Source organism: Podarcis liolepis (assembly GCF_965112155.1).
Source record: "Podarcis liolepis genome assembly, chromosome: 2".
In the NCBI taxonomy this organism is placed as follows: Eukaryota; Metazoa; Chordata; class Lepidosauria; order Squamata; family Lacertidae; genus Podarcis; species Podarcis liolepis.
In genome coordinates, this window is record NC_139555.1 from 110,158,929 (window position 1) to 110,175,760 (window position 16,832).

A 16,832-nucleotide genomic window follows, 5' to 3' on the forward strand; every position below is an offset into this window, starting at 1 on the left:
TGCAAAAACTTTGAAACCAGTGAAGATACAACACGGGAAATTCTCCAGACCACATCATGGCATACAGTAGGACGCCTCTATCCCACTCTGCCCTGCCCTGCCCATTTCCAGCACGGCTTCAGTGCAGAAGGCAGTCCTCAAGTGCGTACTCGCCAAATCCAGTGCTGCACTAGAAAAACAAATGAACACTGCAAGATAGCAGAGTGTGACAGAGATAAGGGGCTTGGGCTGAAGGGGGTCACGGAGTTCAGGAGGTTGTTTCAGGAATTAAAAAATAAAAATACTTGGACATTCAGTTTACAAAGTTATATATATGTCTGCATATCTAAGAAGTCCCCTGAGCGTTCAGAAGCTACCACCTAATTTTATTAGAGGGGATGATGATGATTACTTGGGATAGCAGCTCTTCCTCATGCAGCCTTTGTGGTTCAGGGAAATAAAAAGAGTCTATCATACTAGCATATGAAGGTTGGTGGCTGGCTTTCACAGGTTAGAACAAAATGGCTTCTTTTTCACAAATCCACCTAAATTCAGCGGTGCACATTTCAGAGCGAACTTGACCGGATTTCACAACTCCACAACCAGCTCCAGTTCCTGGAAGAGGCAGTGGGAACCTGTGGAAAAAGAGAAAACCTCTAGTCAGTAATTTTACAATGCATGAAGGGCCATGCAGGATTAGACCAAAGGTATATCTTGTCCAGCAGCAGGGACCAGCCATTTGTCTGGAACTTGAGAAGAACTGCCAACAGACTCCAGCAGGTGTTCATCAACTGATGCCATTATGTCAGATGGTTGACAGGTACATTGTCCTGTCCACCTATGGAAGTTGGACCACAAGGTGATAAGAGAAGAATCTGGCCCGCTGGACCAAGGAAGGTTCCCCTGATCTAGTCCATCCAGCCTAGTGTCTCTGAGAAGCTCCTGAGGATTTTCCTTCTCCTGCTCCCCAAATCTGATATTCTGAGGGATTATTGCATCTAAAACACAGCAGTCTGAATTAGTGGTCACAACTAATCACTGCCTGCAGTCTATCCTCCAATCATTTATTTAATCCTGTTTCTCCAAGACATATAATCTCCAAATTGGGAAGTTCAGATTAGCTATAGCCATGGATAACAGTAATACTGTGAAAGCTAACCTGAACTTCCCAGTTTGCAAATTTTAACCCCACAAACATCTAATCTCCTAACTGAGGGACTAAGATGACAGAAGAGTGGCCATAGTAATTTTAGAGCAAAATCACAATGGAAGAAGTCTCACTTGCTCAAGCCTGACTGTCTGAATGTACCTCGTGAGGGAGGCCTGGCCCGCAATTTGAGGGCCTTGTACTGTGCTTGTAGTGTGACAACGTGCTGAGCTGCGATAGGCTCATGTTCCCAATATCTCACAGTCCATGTCCACATTCCTCCCCCTACCATAGTAGGGTGGTGTTAAAGAAACTTGTGAAGCGTGAGCTACTTTTCTTTAGGAAAAAGTTAATCTGAGAAAAGGTGGAAGAACTGCAAGGGAAATACTGTGGGTGTCCCATAAAAGGAGAGCAAATAAAACATGGCAATTCCACAATAAACACCAAGTTTGAAGCTATTGAAATTTGGTGTGTGGAGTGCGGTTTGTGAATTTGGTTAGAGTAGGCATTACTTGTTGCGCTCTCTCTCTCTTTCTCTCTCTTTCTCTCTCTCTCTCTCTCTCTCTCTCACACACACACACACAGATCTGTAGAGGAGAAAATAATAAAGTTACTTATTATAGGAGGGACATAAAACTTGGAAAGGAAAAATACTAGTTCCAAGCTAACAATGTAGAGAAGACAAAGGCACTAATATGGAAATGAGGCATCTGCAATTCAGAGAAAGCTATTACTGTACAGGAAAGGTGGTGTTTGTACAAATGTAGGAAAACACTCACAGGGCTTGATTTAAGGCTGAGCCTTCCACCCAGGTCCAGGTGTTGCGCAGATGTGTAACATTAAGTCCAATCCAGACAGGATATTTCTCTTGAGTGAAGTCCTGTATGAATTCCTGTCAATAACACGAGGGAAATTGTAATTCTGCTAGTGTTCTTGTTTCTTTGTCGAAAACTGTTGGGCAGGGATGCTTCAGTTTCAGTTTCAATTTTTTCTAACCTTCAACTCAGTTCTCTACATTTCCACACCAGTGTTTTGGGTGGTGAATTTCTTCTAATATACCTATTTTAGAAGCAGCTTTGCCTAATGCATACATTTTTTAATTATTTTTTTTTGCAAAGGAAGCTTCCCTAATACAGTGCATTTTTTAATTTTTATTAATGCATGTATTTTTATGCATGGTTCATAATGCATGCTTCATAACTCCAGTACGTGCATTTTTGTACACAGCACATGACTGAAGATCTGAATTGCAAAATCCAGAGTCACGTTGTTTTTCCTACCATTTCTGCCCAATCCCGGACCACGAGCATTTGAGATCTCTTCCTGGAACAGTCATTGTAGCCCCCAAGCCATTGCCATTTCTCTTTAGAAAACCAGTAGCACTTCCCCTCCCGTGCAACCCAGTTGTTTGGACAGAGCTTACACCTGGCACTTTCTATAAGGAGGAAAAAAGAGAAAGAAAAGGCATTTGGTTATTTTAGTCTAGTCATCATTTCAGCTCTTTACATACAGTGGTACCATGGTTCTCAAATCCGTTCCAGAAGTCTGCTCCAAAACCAAAGCGTTCCAAAACCAAGGTGCGCTTCCCCATAGAAAGTAATGCAAAATGGATTAATCTGTTCCAGACTTTTAAAAACAACCCCTAAAATGGCAATTTAACATGAATTTTACTATCTAACGAGACTATTGATCCATAAAATGAAAGCAATTCAAAGCAAAAATGTACTGCAGTGGCACAATCAATCAGTCAATCAGTAGCTGAACTGGGTTCCACACAGTCACAAAAACAAAACAAAAAAGAGCCGCAAAAACAAAAAGACAGATCTCAGCGTGGCACTCAAATCAGAAGCATAACACTCAAAACGGAGCATGTTCGGCTTCCAGGAAAGGTTCGCAAACTGGAACAGTTACTTTTGGGTTTGCAGTGTTTGGGTTCCAAGTTGTTTGAGTACCAAGGCGTTTGAGAACCAAGGTACCACTGTATTATGATTGTTCACACAAATGAAGACTGAACTAATACTCCATGCTCTGGTAGCTGCAAGGTGCTCTATGTGAAGCTGCCCTGAAAACTGTTTGGGAAACTACAGAATGCAGCAGCCAGATTGCTGGTGGGGATGGCTGTGAGAAGGCGCATGAAGCAGCCTTCTATTTGTGTCCAATCCCAATTCAGGGTGCACAGGTTAGTTTCAGAAGTCCTAAAGGATGTGGGACTCAAATATCTCACTATTTTCAGATCCGTCCTTACATAAGAACCTCATTTTCACCAATAATAGGCAAATGTTTCAGGCATCGCAGGAGGAAGAGATGGGAGCTTACCTGTAAACGGCTCACACAGGTGAATGGCCATCAGTTCAGAACAGGGGCTTCTATCTGCTTTCGTGGGGCTTTTCAAGGTTCCTGCTTCATCCTCAGTAGCATTGGCAGCTGTTCCACGAGTTTCACCTTTCCATAAGCCTCTCTCCAAAGCTTGAGCCGCAGAGGGGCAGATGATACCAGAAAGCCGTTTTACAATAAATAGCAGTGTGAGGCAGCACAAAGCAAGTGTTATCCCACAATTTCAAATGCATCCCTGCCCCCATCTCTTTCCCTGTTGCCAGAAATCTTGTGAACCACCCGGATATCTTCAGATGAAGGGCGGTATATAAATTTAATACAATGAAATTAAATCCAGGCTTTTAGAGAAGTGGGTTTCTTGCATAAAAGTGCTCAATCCATGACAATTGCGTAAACAGAATCTTGCTAGTAGGTGACTGAATCTCGCCCCAAAATAGTGACAGTCAGGAAGTGCCCTTAGACAACAATCACTGGATTTCTAACATCTGAGGCCTAAAATGAATTGGGTGGTGGGACACTGAAGTGGAGAAACTGCAGGAAAACTCACCTCCTGCTGCTCCCCCCCCAAAAAAAATACTGTTCTCCAGGCCATTTCCCCCTTTCTGGATGCAAACCTCTGCTGCGAGTTAAATATGATGGGAGCAGCAAGGGTTAAGCCATCCCTTTTTACCTGCTATACCTCTGTATTCCCTTCCAGCATCAAAGACTGGGAGCCAAACTGAACAATTATTTAAAAATCTTTATTTAACCCATAGCTGTCAATTTACAAATTTGAAAATAAGGGACCAGCAGCCTTGAAAATAAGGGATCAGCAGCCAAAATAAGGGACCTGCAGCCTCACCTGTTCCAGGCACTCCAGTCTTCCTGTCGTCTGGTCAAACTCATGCTGGGTAGCTTTGAGAATACTGTCCAACCAACTTTGTAACCAGAGGTTCAACTGACTAGAATCTGAATCACATGCACCACAAGGCCTATGCAGCCTCAACTTAAGATGGCTCCCCGGCCTGGCTTTGCACTGCAAAGTTTGCAGCGGCACGTGCAACAAAATGGCGTCCAGCATTCAAAAAACTCCTCAGCTTGCATTAACTAGCCACACACAAGGCATGCAAGCTCCACCCCCCAGTCGTTCTTAGACTCCTTATTGGGTGAGCAACACAGCCAAGCAACACAGTTGGAGCCTCCCTCCTCCCTGGCCAGCAGGGAGGGAGGGAGAGGAGCTGCTTCCTTTGAAATTTAAGGGACATCATTTAAGGGACATCCATCAATAAGGGACAGCAGCGGGACATGGCGCTGGAATAAGGGACTGTCCCTTCAAAAAAGGGACACTTGACAGCTATGATTTAACCCTCCCAGCCTTGAAAACCTCCAGATGATGGGGTTGCAGATGCATGTCACACTGCACTCCCTCATCCCCAAATACCTACTTATTTATTTAATATAGTCTACCTTTCTTCCAAACTGGGATTCACGGCGGCTTTAAAAGCATCATTATAAAATGCAAAGTAATAAACCAATAGTTAAAAATACATTAAGACACACTCAGAACCAGCACTAAAGTGCAGTTTGCTCTGGCAGCAGCTAGGTGGTCAACATCATCTGCACTTCAGTTTTCAGTGGTCTGTCTGATTAATAAGGTCTTATCCTGCCAGAGGAAGGGAAACAAAACAAAGAGGAAGTCCTTCTAGCCCAAGCACGTACATTTTTTTCCGGTGGTAAAATCGTAAAAATAGCTCAACCAACTTCAATCCTAAAAAAGGTCAACAACTTTGGTCAGCCCTTTGGTTCACTTCATCAAATTTGGCCCTCTTTGAAAAAAATTTAGACAACCCTGGTCTAGCCTCTCGCTTATGGGGGGAGCTTTTAATCACGTACCCCCAATTCCAACAATAACCAATAATATGAGGTGTAGGCAGAGCACCAGAGAGATGATTTGAAGGATGAAAGAATAGACACTCACGAATGTTTCTCCCCCCCCCTGAGAGAAAGGGAACTACCCCCCCAAAAAAAAACCCCTCACAGAGGTGAACTAGATGACCCTCACGGTCGTAACTCTATGTTATCTTCAACTTTTTATTTTTTTGGGTGGGGGGGAGGGATTGTAACAGAAAAAAGCTGACTTAAGTAGGAAGCTGTAATGCCTGCAACATTCAACAATGCAGCTTTGTTGTCTTGTCTTAGAAGGGGTTTGACTACGTTGGTTGCCATTAACAGCACATGTACTTCACAAATCACCACTGCACCACTGCTCAGGGCAAATGCATACTCTTAAGGCTGCAATGAAACATTATGATAGTCGTGTGTCTTTTGCCCAAACTTGAGTTTCCTCTCTCTCTCTCTCTCTCTCTCTCTCTCTCTCTCTCTCTCTCTCAACATCTTCTGCTATGTGCAATACGATGTCACCTAATGTTACAGTGCCCCACCTCCCTGCTTCCTTGGTTGACCCTTGCCTGGGCTGAAAAACACTTTGCATGCGACAACAAGCCTACCGTAATATTTTGCATTACTAGACGTCACCAGGAAGAGAGAGAGAATTAGGCACTGCGTTTCAGCTTTGGGCAGAGGCACCTCACACCGAGCTCTAGACCAGGGGTTGGCAAACTTTTTCAGTCCACTGTCCCTCAGACCTTGGGGGGGGGGGGCAGACTATTTTTGGGGTGTGTGTGTGAACGAATTCCTATGCCCTACAAATAACCCAGAGATGCATTTTAAATAAAAGCACACATTCTACTCATGTAAAAACACACTGATTCCCGGACCGTCCGCGGGCCAGATTGAGAAGGCGATTGGGCCACATCCGGCCCCCGGGCCTTAGTTTGCCTACCCATGGTCTGCACAGCTAGCCATTATTTGGGTGGGCATATGCCCCTTCCAGCTGTCTGAAGGCCTGTTACCCTGAGGCCAACGCCTCACCTTGCTTCATGGGCAAGCCAGGCCTGAGAGTCAGACAACCTGTTTCTAAACTGAAAAGATACCAAGTGCTCTAGTTTAAGATGATCCACCTTACCTGTACATTTACTGGGGGAGGGCACACAAATCCCCTTCGTTGTCTACCCCTCCCCTCACTCTGAATCCCTTTCCCCCCAGAGTTTTGACCAAGGAACTGTGCACTACACATGCCATGTGGTTTTAAAATAAAGGGTTTTTGGGTTTGTTTGTTTGTTGGAAAATGAAGATGGACATCTAAGAACTTACCAAACACGATCAACGCAATCACGGCCGATCCCAGAATGACACAGGTTGCCCCTAATATCCCCAGCGAGATTTTGTACCGACCGATTAGCCTAGAATTGCCTGCAAGAATTCAATGTGGAGTGAGGAAACTTAGCCACAGTTCTGACCCTTGGCAGCTAATTCCCGCCCCCCCCCCCGCCCCCGAATACATATTCAACACAGCACTAAGATTGCCACGTTTCATATTTTTGGCATGAGTATCCTGGAAACAACCGTATGTCCTGAATCAGAAACAATCATTATATTCAGGACAGAGAAGCTGTTGTTATAAACATGCCTTATTGGCCCTCTGCAGGGGCTGCCACGCACTAAGGTTTTGCAATGTCTGACTGGCACAGACGGAGGAGACCTCAGAACATACCAAAAAACCCTGTTATGCAGTTTGCAAGCAGCATATGAGCACAATACCACTCTCTCCACTTGTAATCTCCAGTAATTGGTATCCAGAAGTAGACCACAGCAGCTATTATTATTATTATTATTATTATTATTATTATTATTATTATTATATAAACAAATTTAAAGAATGCTTCACAGTATAAAGTCATCAAAGCAGTCTCCGTGATTAAAAATAAAGCCAAACACAAAACACAGGTTCTAAAAACAATAAAACTTGCAGTGCAACACAATTTCATCAGATACAAAAGTAATCTTCCATAAAGGACTGGGTTAAAACCTTCCAAAACAAAGTCTTCAGTAGGTGACTGAACATTATCACACATAGCACATCTATCTGATTTTGACTGGTATCTGATTCCTTTTTTTTTTTTTTTTTTAAATGCATTTTTATTGAAGTTATACACAAAAAACAGATATATATGAAAATACAGAGAAAAAATTACAAAGAAAAAAAAAGAAAAAAAAAGAAAAACCACACATCCGAAAAAAGAAAGACACACAATCTGAACTTCCCTCCATCCTTCTGATAAGTATCAAATATCTCCTTCCATTACGTATTTCATTTTCAATCTATAGTCTTAAATTCACTCGCTGGTCGTATTGTTCTAACCCCGTCAATTCACTTTAAGCATTTATTCCAATATATTTCCAAAATTTACTCCAATTTTTCAGAAATTTCTGTTCATCCTGATCTCTTATTTTACCTGTTAGTTTGTCAAGCTCAGCATAGTTTACCATTCTAATCTGCCAGTCCTTTATGTTGGGGATGGTTTCCACTTTCCAATATTGTGCCAACATAATTCTCGCTGCTGTGGTGGCGTAGAGGAATATCGTCCTATCTTCCTTTTTAATTTCTTTATCCATCATTCCCAACAGGAAGGCTTCAGGCCTCTTGGGAAAGGTATACTTAAATATTTTTTTAAGTTCATTATAAATTAATTCCCAAAAGCCTTTCACCTTTTTACATGTCCACCATAAATGATATAGGTCACCCTCCACCTCGCCACATTTCCAGCATCTCTTATCCTTTAATCTATACATTTTGGCCAATTTCACAGGGGTGTGGTACCATCTATATAGCATCTTCCAGATATTTTCTCTCAATGCCATACATGCTGTAAACTTTATGTTACAATTCCAAACTTCTATCCACCTTTCAAAATCAATGTTATAACCAAAGTCAATTGCCCATTTAATCATTGCCTCCTTCACCTCCTCATCTTTTGTGTACCACTCTAGTAATATATCATAAATTCTGGACAGGGTTTTATTTTTGCCTTCTATTACTTCTATACTAAATTTTGATTTTTTATCATCAAAACCCGCCTTCCTCTTATCCTCTTTTAACAAATCATTCACCTGGTGGTATTGCAGCCAACCAGTGAATAAATTTTTTATTTCTTCATAAGGTCTGAGTTTGGGCCCTTGGTCAGTTTTTCTTAACATTTCTTCATAGGTGGCGTTTATCTCCTCCATATTTATTTTCTTAATCGTTAAGGCCTCTATTGGTGAAATCCACCATGGGGTCTTTCTTTCGAGGAGGTTTTTGTTCCTTTCCCATGCTTGATATAATGGTCCCCTAAAAATATGATCTAAGAAACTCTTGTGAACTTTCACTTTCCCATACCAAAGGTACGAATGCCATCCGTACCAATTATTAAAGCCTTCCAGGTCCAGTAGCTCTCTATTCTCCAGTTTTATCCAATCTTTTACCCAATATATACAAGCCGCTTCATAGTATAAACTTAGGTCCGGGAGAGAAAAACCCCCTCTTTCTTTTTTGTCTATCAAAATTTTCATTTTTATCCGTGGCCTTTTCCCCTGCCAAATATACTTTGCCAAGGCTCTCTGCCACTCTTTACATTGTTTTAGGCCTTTAAGTATGGGGATGGTTTGGAATAAAAATAACATTCTAGGCAGAATGTTCATTTTAACAACAGCTATCCTCCCCAAAAAGGAGAGTTTCATCCTCCCCCAAATTTCCATGTCTTTCTTTATACTCCTCCAGGTGGCATCGTAATTATCCTTGTATAAATTTATGTTCTTAGCTGTAACCCAGATCCCAAGATATTTCACTTTCTTAGCTACCGCAATTTTGGTCTTTCTTTCTAGATCTATCACTTCTTCCTTTGTTAAATTTTTAACTAACATTTTGGTTTTGTTTTTATTTACCTTAAGTCCTGCCACGGCTCCAAATTCGTCAATTTTTTGTAAAGCTTCTTTTACGCTGTTTTTTGGGTCTTCTAAGGTTAGTACAATGTCATCTGCGAAGGCCTTGATTTTGTATTCCCTCTTTCCTACCCTGACTCCTGTGACTTCTGTTGCCCCCCTCAGTCTCTCGTTTAGTATTTCTAATACTGTTATAAACAATAGAGGGGACAGGGGGCAGCCTTGTCTAGTTCCTTTATATATACTAAAATATTCTGTTGTGGTGTTGTTTATTACCAATTTTGCCTTCTGTTCCTTATATATAGCTTCTATGCCTTTTCTAAATTTCTCTCCCATTCCCATCATTTCCAAACTTTTCTTCAAGAAATCCCACGAGATGTTATCAAACGCTTTCTCAGCATCTATGAATACCAAGGCCGCTTGTCTATCTATACTCATATCCAAATATTCAATAATGTCTATCAAGTTCCTTACATTGTCCCTTAGTTGTCTCCCTGGGAGGAAGCCCGTTTGATCTTTATGTATTCTGTTGTTCAAAACCTTTTTTAGTCTTTCTGCCATTATATCTGCAAATAGCTTATAATCATTATTTAGTAGTGAAATTGGCCTATAGTTTTTCACTTCCAAAGTATCTGCCTCTTTTTTGGGAATCAAAGTAATATATGCTTCCTTCCAGGTATTCGGGATCCTTCCTTCCTTTAATATATTATTCATCACTTCACCTAACACTGGGGATATTTGGTTACTTAGTGTTTTATAATATTTGGCTGAGAGCCCATCTGGGCCTGGCACTTTCCCATTTTTCATCTTTTTAATCGCCTTCTTTATCTCTTCTTGGGTAATTTCCTGGTCTAATATCTCTTTTTCTTCTTTTGGGATTTGTTTTAAATGATGTTCTTGCAAAAACTGCTCTATTTCTTGTTTTGTTTCCTTTCCTCTTTTATATAAGTCCTTATAATATTTTTGAAATATCTTCCTTATTTCTTTTGGCTCTTCCACAATCCTTTCTCCTTCCCTTATCTTACTAATCGTATTTTGTTTTCTTCTTTCTCTTATTTGCCACGCCAAATATTTGCCTATCTTGTTTGCGGATTCAAATGTCCTCTGGTTCATCATTTTAATTTTCCATTCTACCTCTTGATCAATTATTGTAGAAAGTTTAGCTTGTAATATCTTTATATTCTGTTTTGCGATCTCCTCACTGGGGTTGATGGTTAATTTTTTTTCATTTTCCATAATCTGTGTTAGGATCTGTTCCTTCTTTAACTCTTTTTCTTTTCTTACTTGGCTGTTTTTCTGTATTAAAAAGCCCCTCATAACTGCCTTTCCTGCGTCCCACACCGTCTCTATAGCAGTTTCCCCGTTTAGATTCCATTTAAGGTAATCTTCTATTGTCTCTATTGCCTTATTTACGATCTTCTGATCATTAAATACAAATTCATTCATTCTCCATCTAGTTGTTTTAATATCCTTGCCTTTCAGCTCACTGTAAACCGCATTATGGTCAGATATAATTCTTGGGAGAATTTCTGATTTAATTAAATTCTGGGTTAATTCCTTCGAGATCCAAATGCTATCTATTCGCCCCCAGCTCTGATTTGGGTTTGAGAAAAAAGTGTATTGTTTTGTAGTGGGGTTTTTGAGTCTCCATGCATCAATTAATCCCAGATTATTTACCATGTCAAAAAAAGATCGCGGTAATTTACCTTCCTTCTTTTCTTGTTTTTTTGTTAGCTTATCTAAATTTGGAGACACCACCCCATTAAAGTCACCCATTAAAATCATTTTTTGATCCATCCATTCCATCAATTTATCTCTTAATTCAGAATAGAAAGCAGATTTTTTATCGTTTGGAGCATATATTCCAACAACAATTATTTTTTCTCCCTGAAACACCATCTGAACAATGATTACTCTCCCTTGATCATCTTTATATAATAGTTGTGGCTCATATTTTTCCTTAATATATAGTACCACCCCTCTTTTCTTCACTCTATCTGATGTCACAAAGTCTGCTCCCAGTCTCTTATTACATAATAGTCTCTTATGCTTATTTATTATATGCGTCTCTTGGAGGCATATTAAGTCATAATTCTTTTTCAATAATACATGTGTAATCTGGTTCCTTTTGTTTTTATTGTTCAGTCCATTCACATTCCAGTTTAGTATTTTTAACGTCATCTGTTCTGTAATATAAGTTAACTTATCAAACCTATGCGCAATCTACTGTTCTTTGTCTCCTTTCTCTAGTTCTTCTCCTTCTCCTTTTGAGCTCTCCTCTCTTTCTTCTTCTTCACTCCCCCCATTTTCTTCCCCCTGCTGGTTCCCCACCTCCTCCTCTCCCATCATTTTCCCCAGATCCTTCTCATATCTCCTTGCGAATTTTTGTAGTTCTGAGATGGTAGACAGTTTGAACTTTTTTTCTTTGAAATAGAATGAAATGCCTTCCGGAAACTCCCATCTGTACAGGATCCCATTTTTCTTCAATTGATTTGTTAATTTTTTATATGGGTCCCTCCTTCGAAGAAATCTCGAAGGAATCTCTTTATAAATAATAATTGGGTTTCCTCCAATATATAACCTTTTAACATAATTCTGTTTCAAAATTTCATTTCTTATCTCCAATGAATTAAACATGGCTATTACATCTCCTGGCAATTTTTTCCCTCTGGCTTTTGCCGATTTTATTCTTATTCGGAATATGTTTACCAGACCATGGTTTATCTCTTCTTCTTTTCTATCTAACCATATTGCCAGCTCTTTCACCACTTTAGCTCGGATATTCTCATTTAAGTCCTCTGCTATTCCTCTAAATTTTAAGTTAGATTGATTCTGGCGCATCTGTGTCATAGCCATGTTGTCCAACAACTCTTCCTGTGTTGCTCCTATCTCTTTAACTTCTAGTCTAATCCTGTCCATCTCTTTCTTACTGTCTTTCGCGTCCTTTTGCACCCTCTTCACTGAATCCTCCAAACCCTTAGTTCTTACCGAGAGATCCTTAACCTTTCCTGTCAATTCTCCCACCACTTCCCCCAGTTTCTTATCTAGGGTATCTTGAACCTCTATCAATTTTCTCTCAATATACTGTTCATTATTTTTAAATTCCTTTCTTATTTCGGCCATCAAGCTATCGTAGTCTCTGATTTCTCTTGCCTCCTTCCCCTCTTCTTGTCTTGAAGGCCTCCTTTCCGCTGGTGTTGCCACCCCCTTCTTAGAGCCGTTCGGCATTTGTATATTTGAGTTTAAGTCTTCCTAATATACTATAGGGGTAAGGTATAGAGGTAACCAGGCTAGCGTCCCTCGGATAATTGCAGCGAGGGTCCAAAATTAATTAGATTGATACAGTGCAAAAGTTAACTCTTATATAAGGTCAGGTAATAATAATACAATACAATAATAGTACTATTTTGACTGGACCTAAGTCAAAACAGGTGTTTGAGTCCTCAAAGTCTTATGATTAAATATGGTAAGCACCTGGACCACCAAAGCACGATTCAGGGGATTCTCATGGGTAGGGGTTCTGCAAAGACATATTCTTTAACTTTGCATTCCGGGGTGTATGTCTCTTTAAGTCCCAAAAAGAGACAAGAGAGTCACAGCCGTCTCTGAAGACCAAGAGCGTAATAATAGTACGATTTTGACTGAGTCTAAGTCAAGACAGATGTTTGAATCCTCAAAACCTTATAATTAAATATAGGAAGCACCTGAACCACCAAAACGTCTCCAGATTTAGATGCTTCTCATGGGTAGGGTCCTGCAAAGGCGTAGTCTTTAACTTTGTCTCCCGGAGTGTATGTCTCTTTAAATCCCAAGGAGAGACAAGAGAGTCACAGCCATCTCTGAAGATCAAGAGCGTATCCAATTGAATTAACGAAGGTGGGCCCCTTTCAGCTTGCACCGTATGGCAGTCTTTTCACAGTCTCACAGCCTTTAAACAAGGTTTAGGCACTTTAAACACAGTCTCACAGTTCCTATCTTTAAACACAGAGTGCAGCTAAGGCACCTATCTCCCCTACTCCGTTTGAGTCCCAATTCTCCCCAGTCCTGCCATTTAGAAACAGAGAAGCTTCCACTAAAATCCGTGCTGGCTGTAGCGCTCTCCTTCCCGATGAAACAGAAAAGTCTTTTTTCCCCTCTCTCTAAGCCGTTTAATAATTCCACTGTAACTGTTACCTTGCCTCTGACTTTATACTTTGTGTCTGAGGTCTTTCCACCACACCACACTCACTTGGCGGTTTGTTTTCTTCTTTTTTGTTTCCTCCTCTCTCCCAGCGTCTTGCTATACTCTCTTATCACCTTATCGCCAGAGATGGATTCCTCCTCCTTTTTCACCAACTTATTCCTTCTCCGCTGGGTTCTTATCAAAACATTCCATTAATCTTACCCTAATTGATGTTCTCCAATATTTTCTTTAACCTCCACTGCTTTTTCCACAGTGTTTTTGTAACTCCTTCCCAGCTTCTCCACTGCTGTTGGAGGTCCGCCGCTTTCCCTCGGAGCTTGAGGCTTCACAGCATGGAGTTGTTGCCTCCCCTTTACGCTGCAGCTCCAGCCTTGTTAAAACGCCGGCAACACAGGCGAGCACAGACAGCGTCGCAGGGTGCTTGTCCCCCAGGATTCCCTCCTGTGGTTTCAGGGTTCACGTAGCCTTCATGACCCCTCTAAATCTCCACGCTGTTCGAGACTCCCCCGGAGGGGTTATCTCGCGCTCCTTTTCCGTGGCCGCGGCGTCCCGGAAGTCCAGTCGACTGGTATCTGATTCCAGAGAGCAGGAGCTGCAGCACTAAAGGCCAGGTTTCTAGTCCATGCTAAGCACACCTCTGGAGTGCATGATACTTTCAGCAGTGCCCCATATGAGGAGCACAGTTGCTGGGCAGGGCAGGGAAGTGATACAACAGGCCAGAAGTTCCCTCAGATATCTTGGTCCCTTCTAGGGCATTGCAATTTGTGTCACATCTAACTTCCTCTGGTGAGTGCTGGAAGGGACATTATTTTAGTTTGCAGTTGGACTGCAATGAATGTTGCATTTGTGCAGCTGATAGACAAGTAGCAATGCAAGAGGCTTCAGCCGGCTTTGTGGGCCCAGGGCTGTTTTAAGAAATCACACTGCCAGCATGCATTCATTTCTGCTGGCCCGGTTCAACCTGAACTTTTAGAAATAGTATTTTATCACAAAACAATACCACAAGTATCTAGCACTCTGGCCTCAAGATTAATAAATGATGATGATGATGATGATGATGATAACAACAACAACAACTTGACCCTGTCAAAAATTGCACTGAAAGTGTGCAGAGCAGACAGTGCATTATATTCAGAAGTATATCAACTGCTCTAGACTAACCTTGCTTTTGGCCAGATTCTCCTGCCTCAAAGACACGGCCAGCTCTAGACCTTATTATTTCTTAAAGCCACAACAGTCTCCACCGTGTATCAATTCTCCAAAGGAACACAGACCCCAGGTGAATGCCTGGAACCCCATGGCCTCTTGCCACCACTCAACAGAGAGCGCACGACTGTTGTAACATTGTTATATTTCTTAGGTACTCTCATTGCAAGGTACCTCAAAGTGGCTCACGTTTAAATAAATTACAAACACCAGTGAAAACCTAAAAACACAACCATACAAATTTTAACAGTGAAAAGCACGATTAAAAAGACGCTACTGCTCGTTGCCACTGGCAGCCTTATCCTCCATGATTTTGTTTAATACCCTTTCAAAGCCATCCAAGTTTTGCAGGAGGGGATTCTATAATTGCACTGTCCCTTTGTCTGTCCTGAATCTCCCAACATCCAGCTTTATTGGATGAACCCTAGTTCTTAGATTAGGAGAGAAGGAGAACTTTGTAAATTTTCTTTATGTTATGTGCCTGTAATCATGACCTTGCCTTCTTTTTCTACTGGCCCTCCAGATCATTTTGTTTCCCCTTTTGGTTCCCTTTCCAGATGTCCAGTATCAAATAACAAGCAATGTCAGCCTCTCCCTAGCTGCCACTGATGCCACTGATGTTGTGAATTTTAACACAAATATAAATAATAAAAAAGATTAGCACAACACTGTCATTCAAAGTATGAAATAAAATGAACCTTATGCCCAACTGCTCCCTGCTCTCTGCATTTACTGCTAAGCAGCTTGCAAAGTATCAAACTCACTTACGCAGAGTGGTATTCAACTAGATGTTACTCTGAGTAGACCCACTGAAATTAATGCACATGACCAAGGCTATCCTCCTAAGCCCACTTTCACCTGGAAAGTAAATTCCATTGAATTCAGCAGAACTTACTCCTCAGTAGACACGGTTAGGTTTGCGGTGCATAAATTGCAACGAATCTACATTGAGTAAAAACTTAGTTGAATACAACCAACAAAATATGAACTAGCAGTGATACCCCAAAAAGTTGCTCAAACCTAATTCAGAGAGGGTTGTGTGCCCCAGAGAAGGGCATTGTTTAATAATAATATAAAAGTGGAAACGAAGATTTTTTTCTATTAAAAAACCCCCATACCTTGCATCCTCTTAGCTTCTGTGCAGCGTGCAGAGTTTTTATTACTTGGCTGGGGACTTAACACCATGTAGCCGTCTTCATCTTCCATGGCCCCAAATGGTTAAATTTCAAGAGACCTATGAAAAAGAATGAGCTTGTCTGGATGCTGGCTAGTTCTCTTGAATGTGGGGCTCAGGGTTGCAAAGGAAATGCAAGCACCCTTTCCGGCGTCTCAACTGTGAAACCACAGGTAAGGCCTTAAAAAGTGACCATAATAGATAATAATCTAACACAGTATATAGCAGGCAAGGTCTAGCACTTTTCTTGGGTACCAGATCTCAAATGCATATGCAGGCTGCCAATATAGCAGTATTCAAAAGCACACTGGCCACGACTGGCAGCAACGCTAGAAGCCACTGAGAGCCTCATCCTTCCTGAATTCATCTAGTCCTCTTCTTAAGCCATCCATGTTGGTGGCCATATATTTGTTTCTTGCTCTTCCACCCAGGAGCTCAAGGTTGTCTATTTTCCTCCCCTCTCCTCCTGCCTTTTATATTTGCACATTGCAACAGCCTGCGAGGCAGGCTAGACTAAGCTAATGGATGTACATGGCACAGCAGCTCTTGCCAACAGATGCAGGGTTGCAGGGAGCCTAATCCACACACCGTGTTCCAGGCGCAGAAAATCCTGTTGCAGTTTCCATCCAGCGCCTCCTAACTAGAACCTGGCAATTAGAGAAAGCTACCTCTTGTTAGCAACTCTGAATGGCTTGCTAAAGCGATAAACAAGCCTCCTGTTCTAGCGCTTTGCCAGAGGACAGCTCAACCTGGACATCCTGCAGTATAATTTATATCACTGAACGAACAAAACCAAAACCCATGATCTCATATCCAGTACACAGGTAAAACCAGTGCTTTTTTTCCTTTTTAAAAAATGTTTAGGGGTACTCTCACTTTTCTACTCTTATTGAAATACTGCCCCTCAATTAGGCCAAACTTAGATTCACAAAAGGTTTAGGGGTATGCGTAGCCCTGCGTACCCCCAGAAAAAAGCACTGGGTAAAACTGCAACTGATATACGCAATATA

General features: G+C 41.4%; 1 protein-coding gene across 3 annotated transcripts; it reads right to left on the minus strand.

Moving 5' to 3' along the window:
* Nucleotides 1–267: 267 nt before the first annotated feature.
* On the minus strand, nt 268–15,869 carry LOC310701921 (killer cell lectin-like receptor subfamily F member 1). 3 transcript variants are annotated; one of them, XM_083493459.1, is made up of 6 exons: nt 15,767–15,869; nt 6,653–6,751; nt 3,443–3,592; nt 2,407–2,561; nt 1,906–2,018; nt 268–614 (listed from the first exon to the last, which is right to left on the minus strand). In XM_083493459.1, the coding sequence occupies exons 1-6, from the start codon at nt 15,852–15,854 to the stop codon at nt 491–493; spliced, it is 729 nt and encodes a 242-aa protein (XP_083349585.1). In that variant the 5' UTR covers nt 15,855–15,869; the 3' UTR covers nt 268–490. The 3 variants fall into 3 exon arrangements, with proteins under 3 accessions (XP_083349585.1, XP_083349586.1, XP_083349587.1); XM_083493460.1 differs by lacking the exon at nt 15,767–15,869 and adding an exon at nt 14,078–15,312; XM_083493461.1 differs by lacking the exon at nt 268–614 and having other exon boundaries at nt 1,960–2,077.
* Between the last annotated feature and the right edge of the window lie 963 nt (nt 15,870–16,832).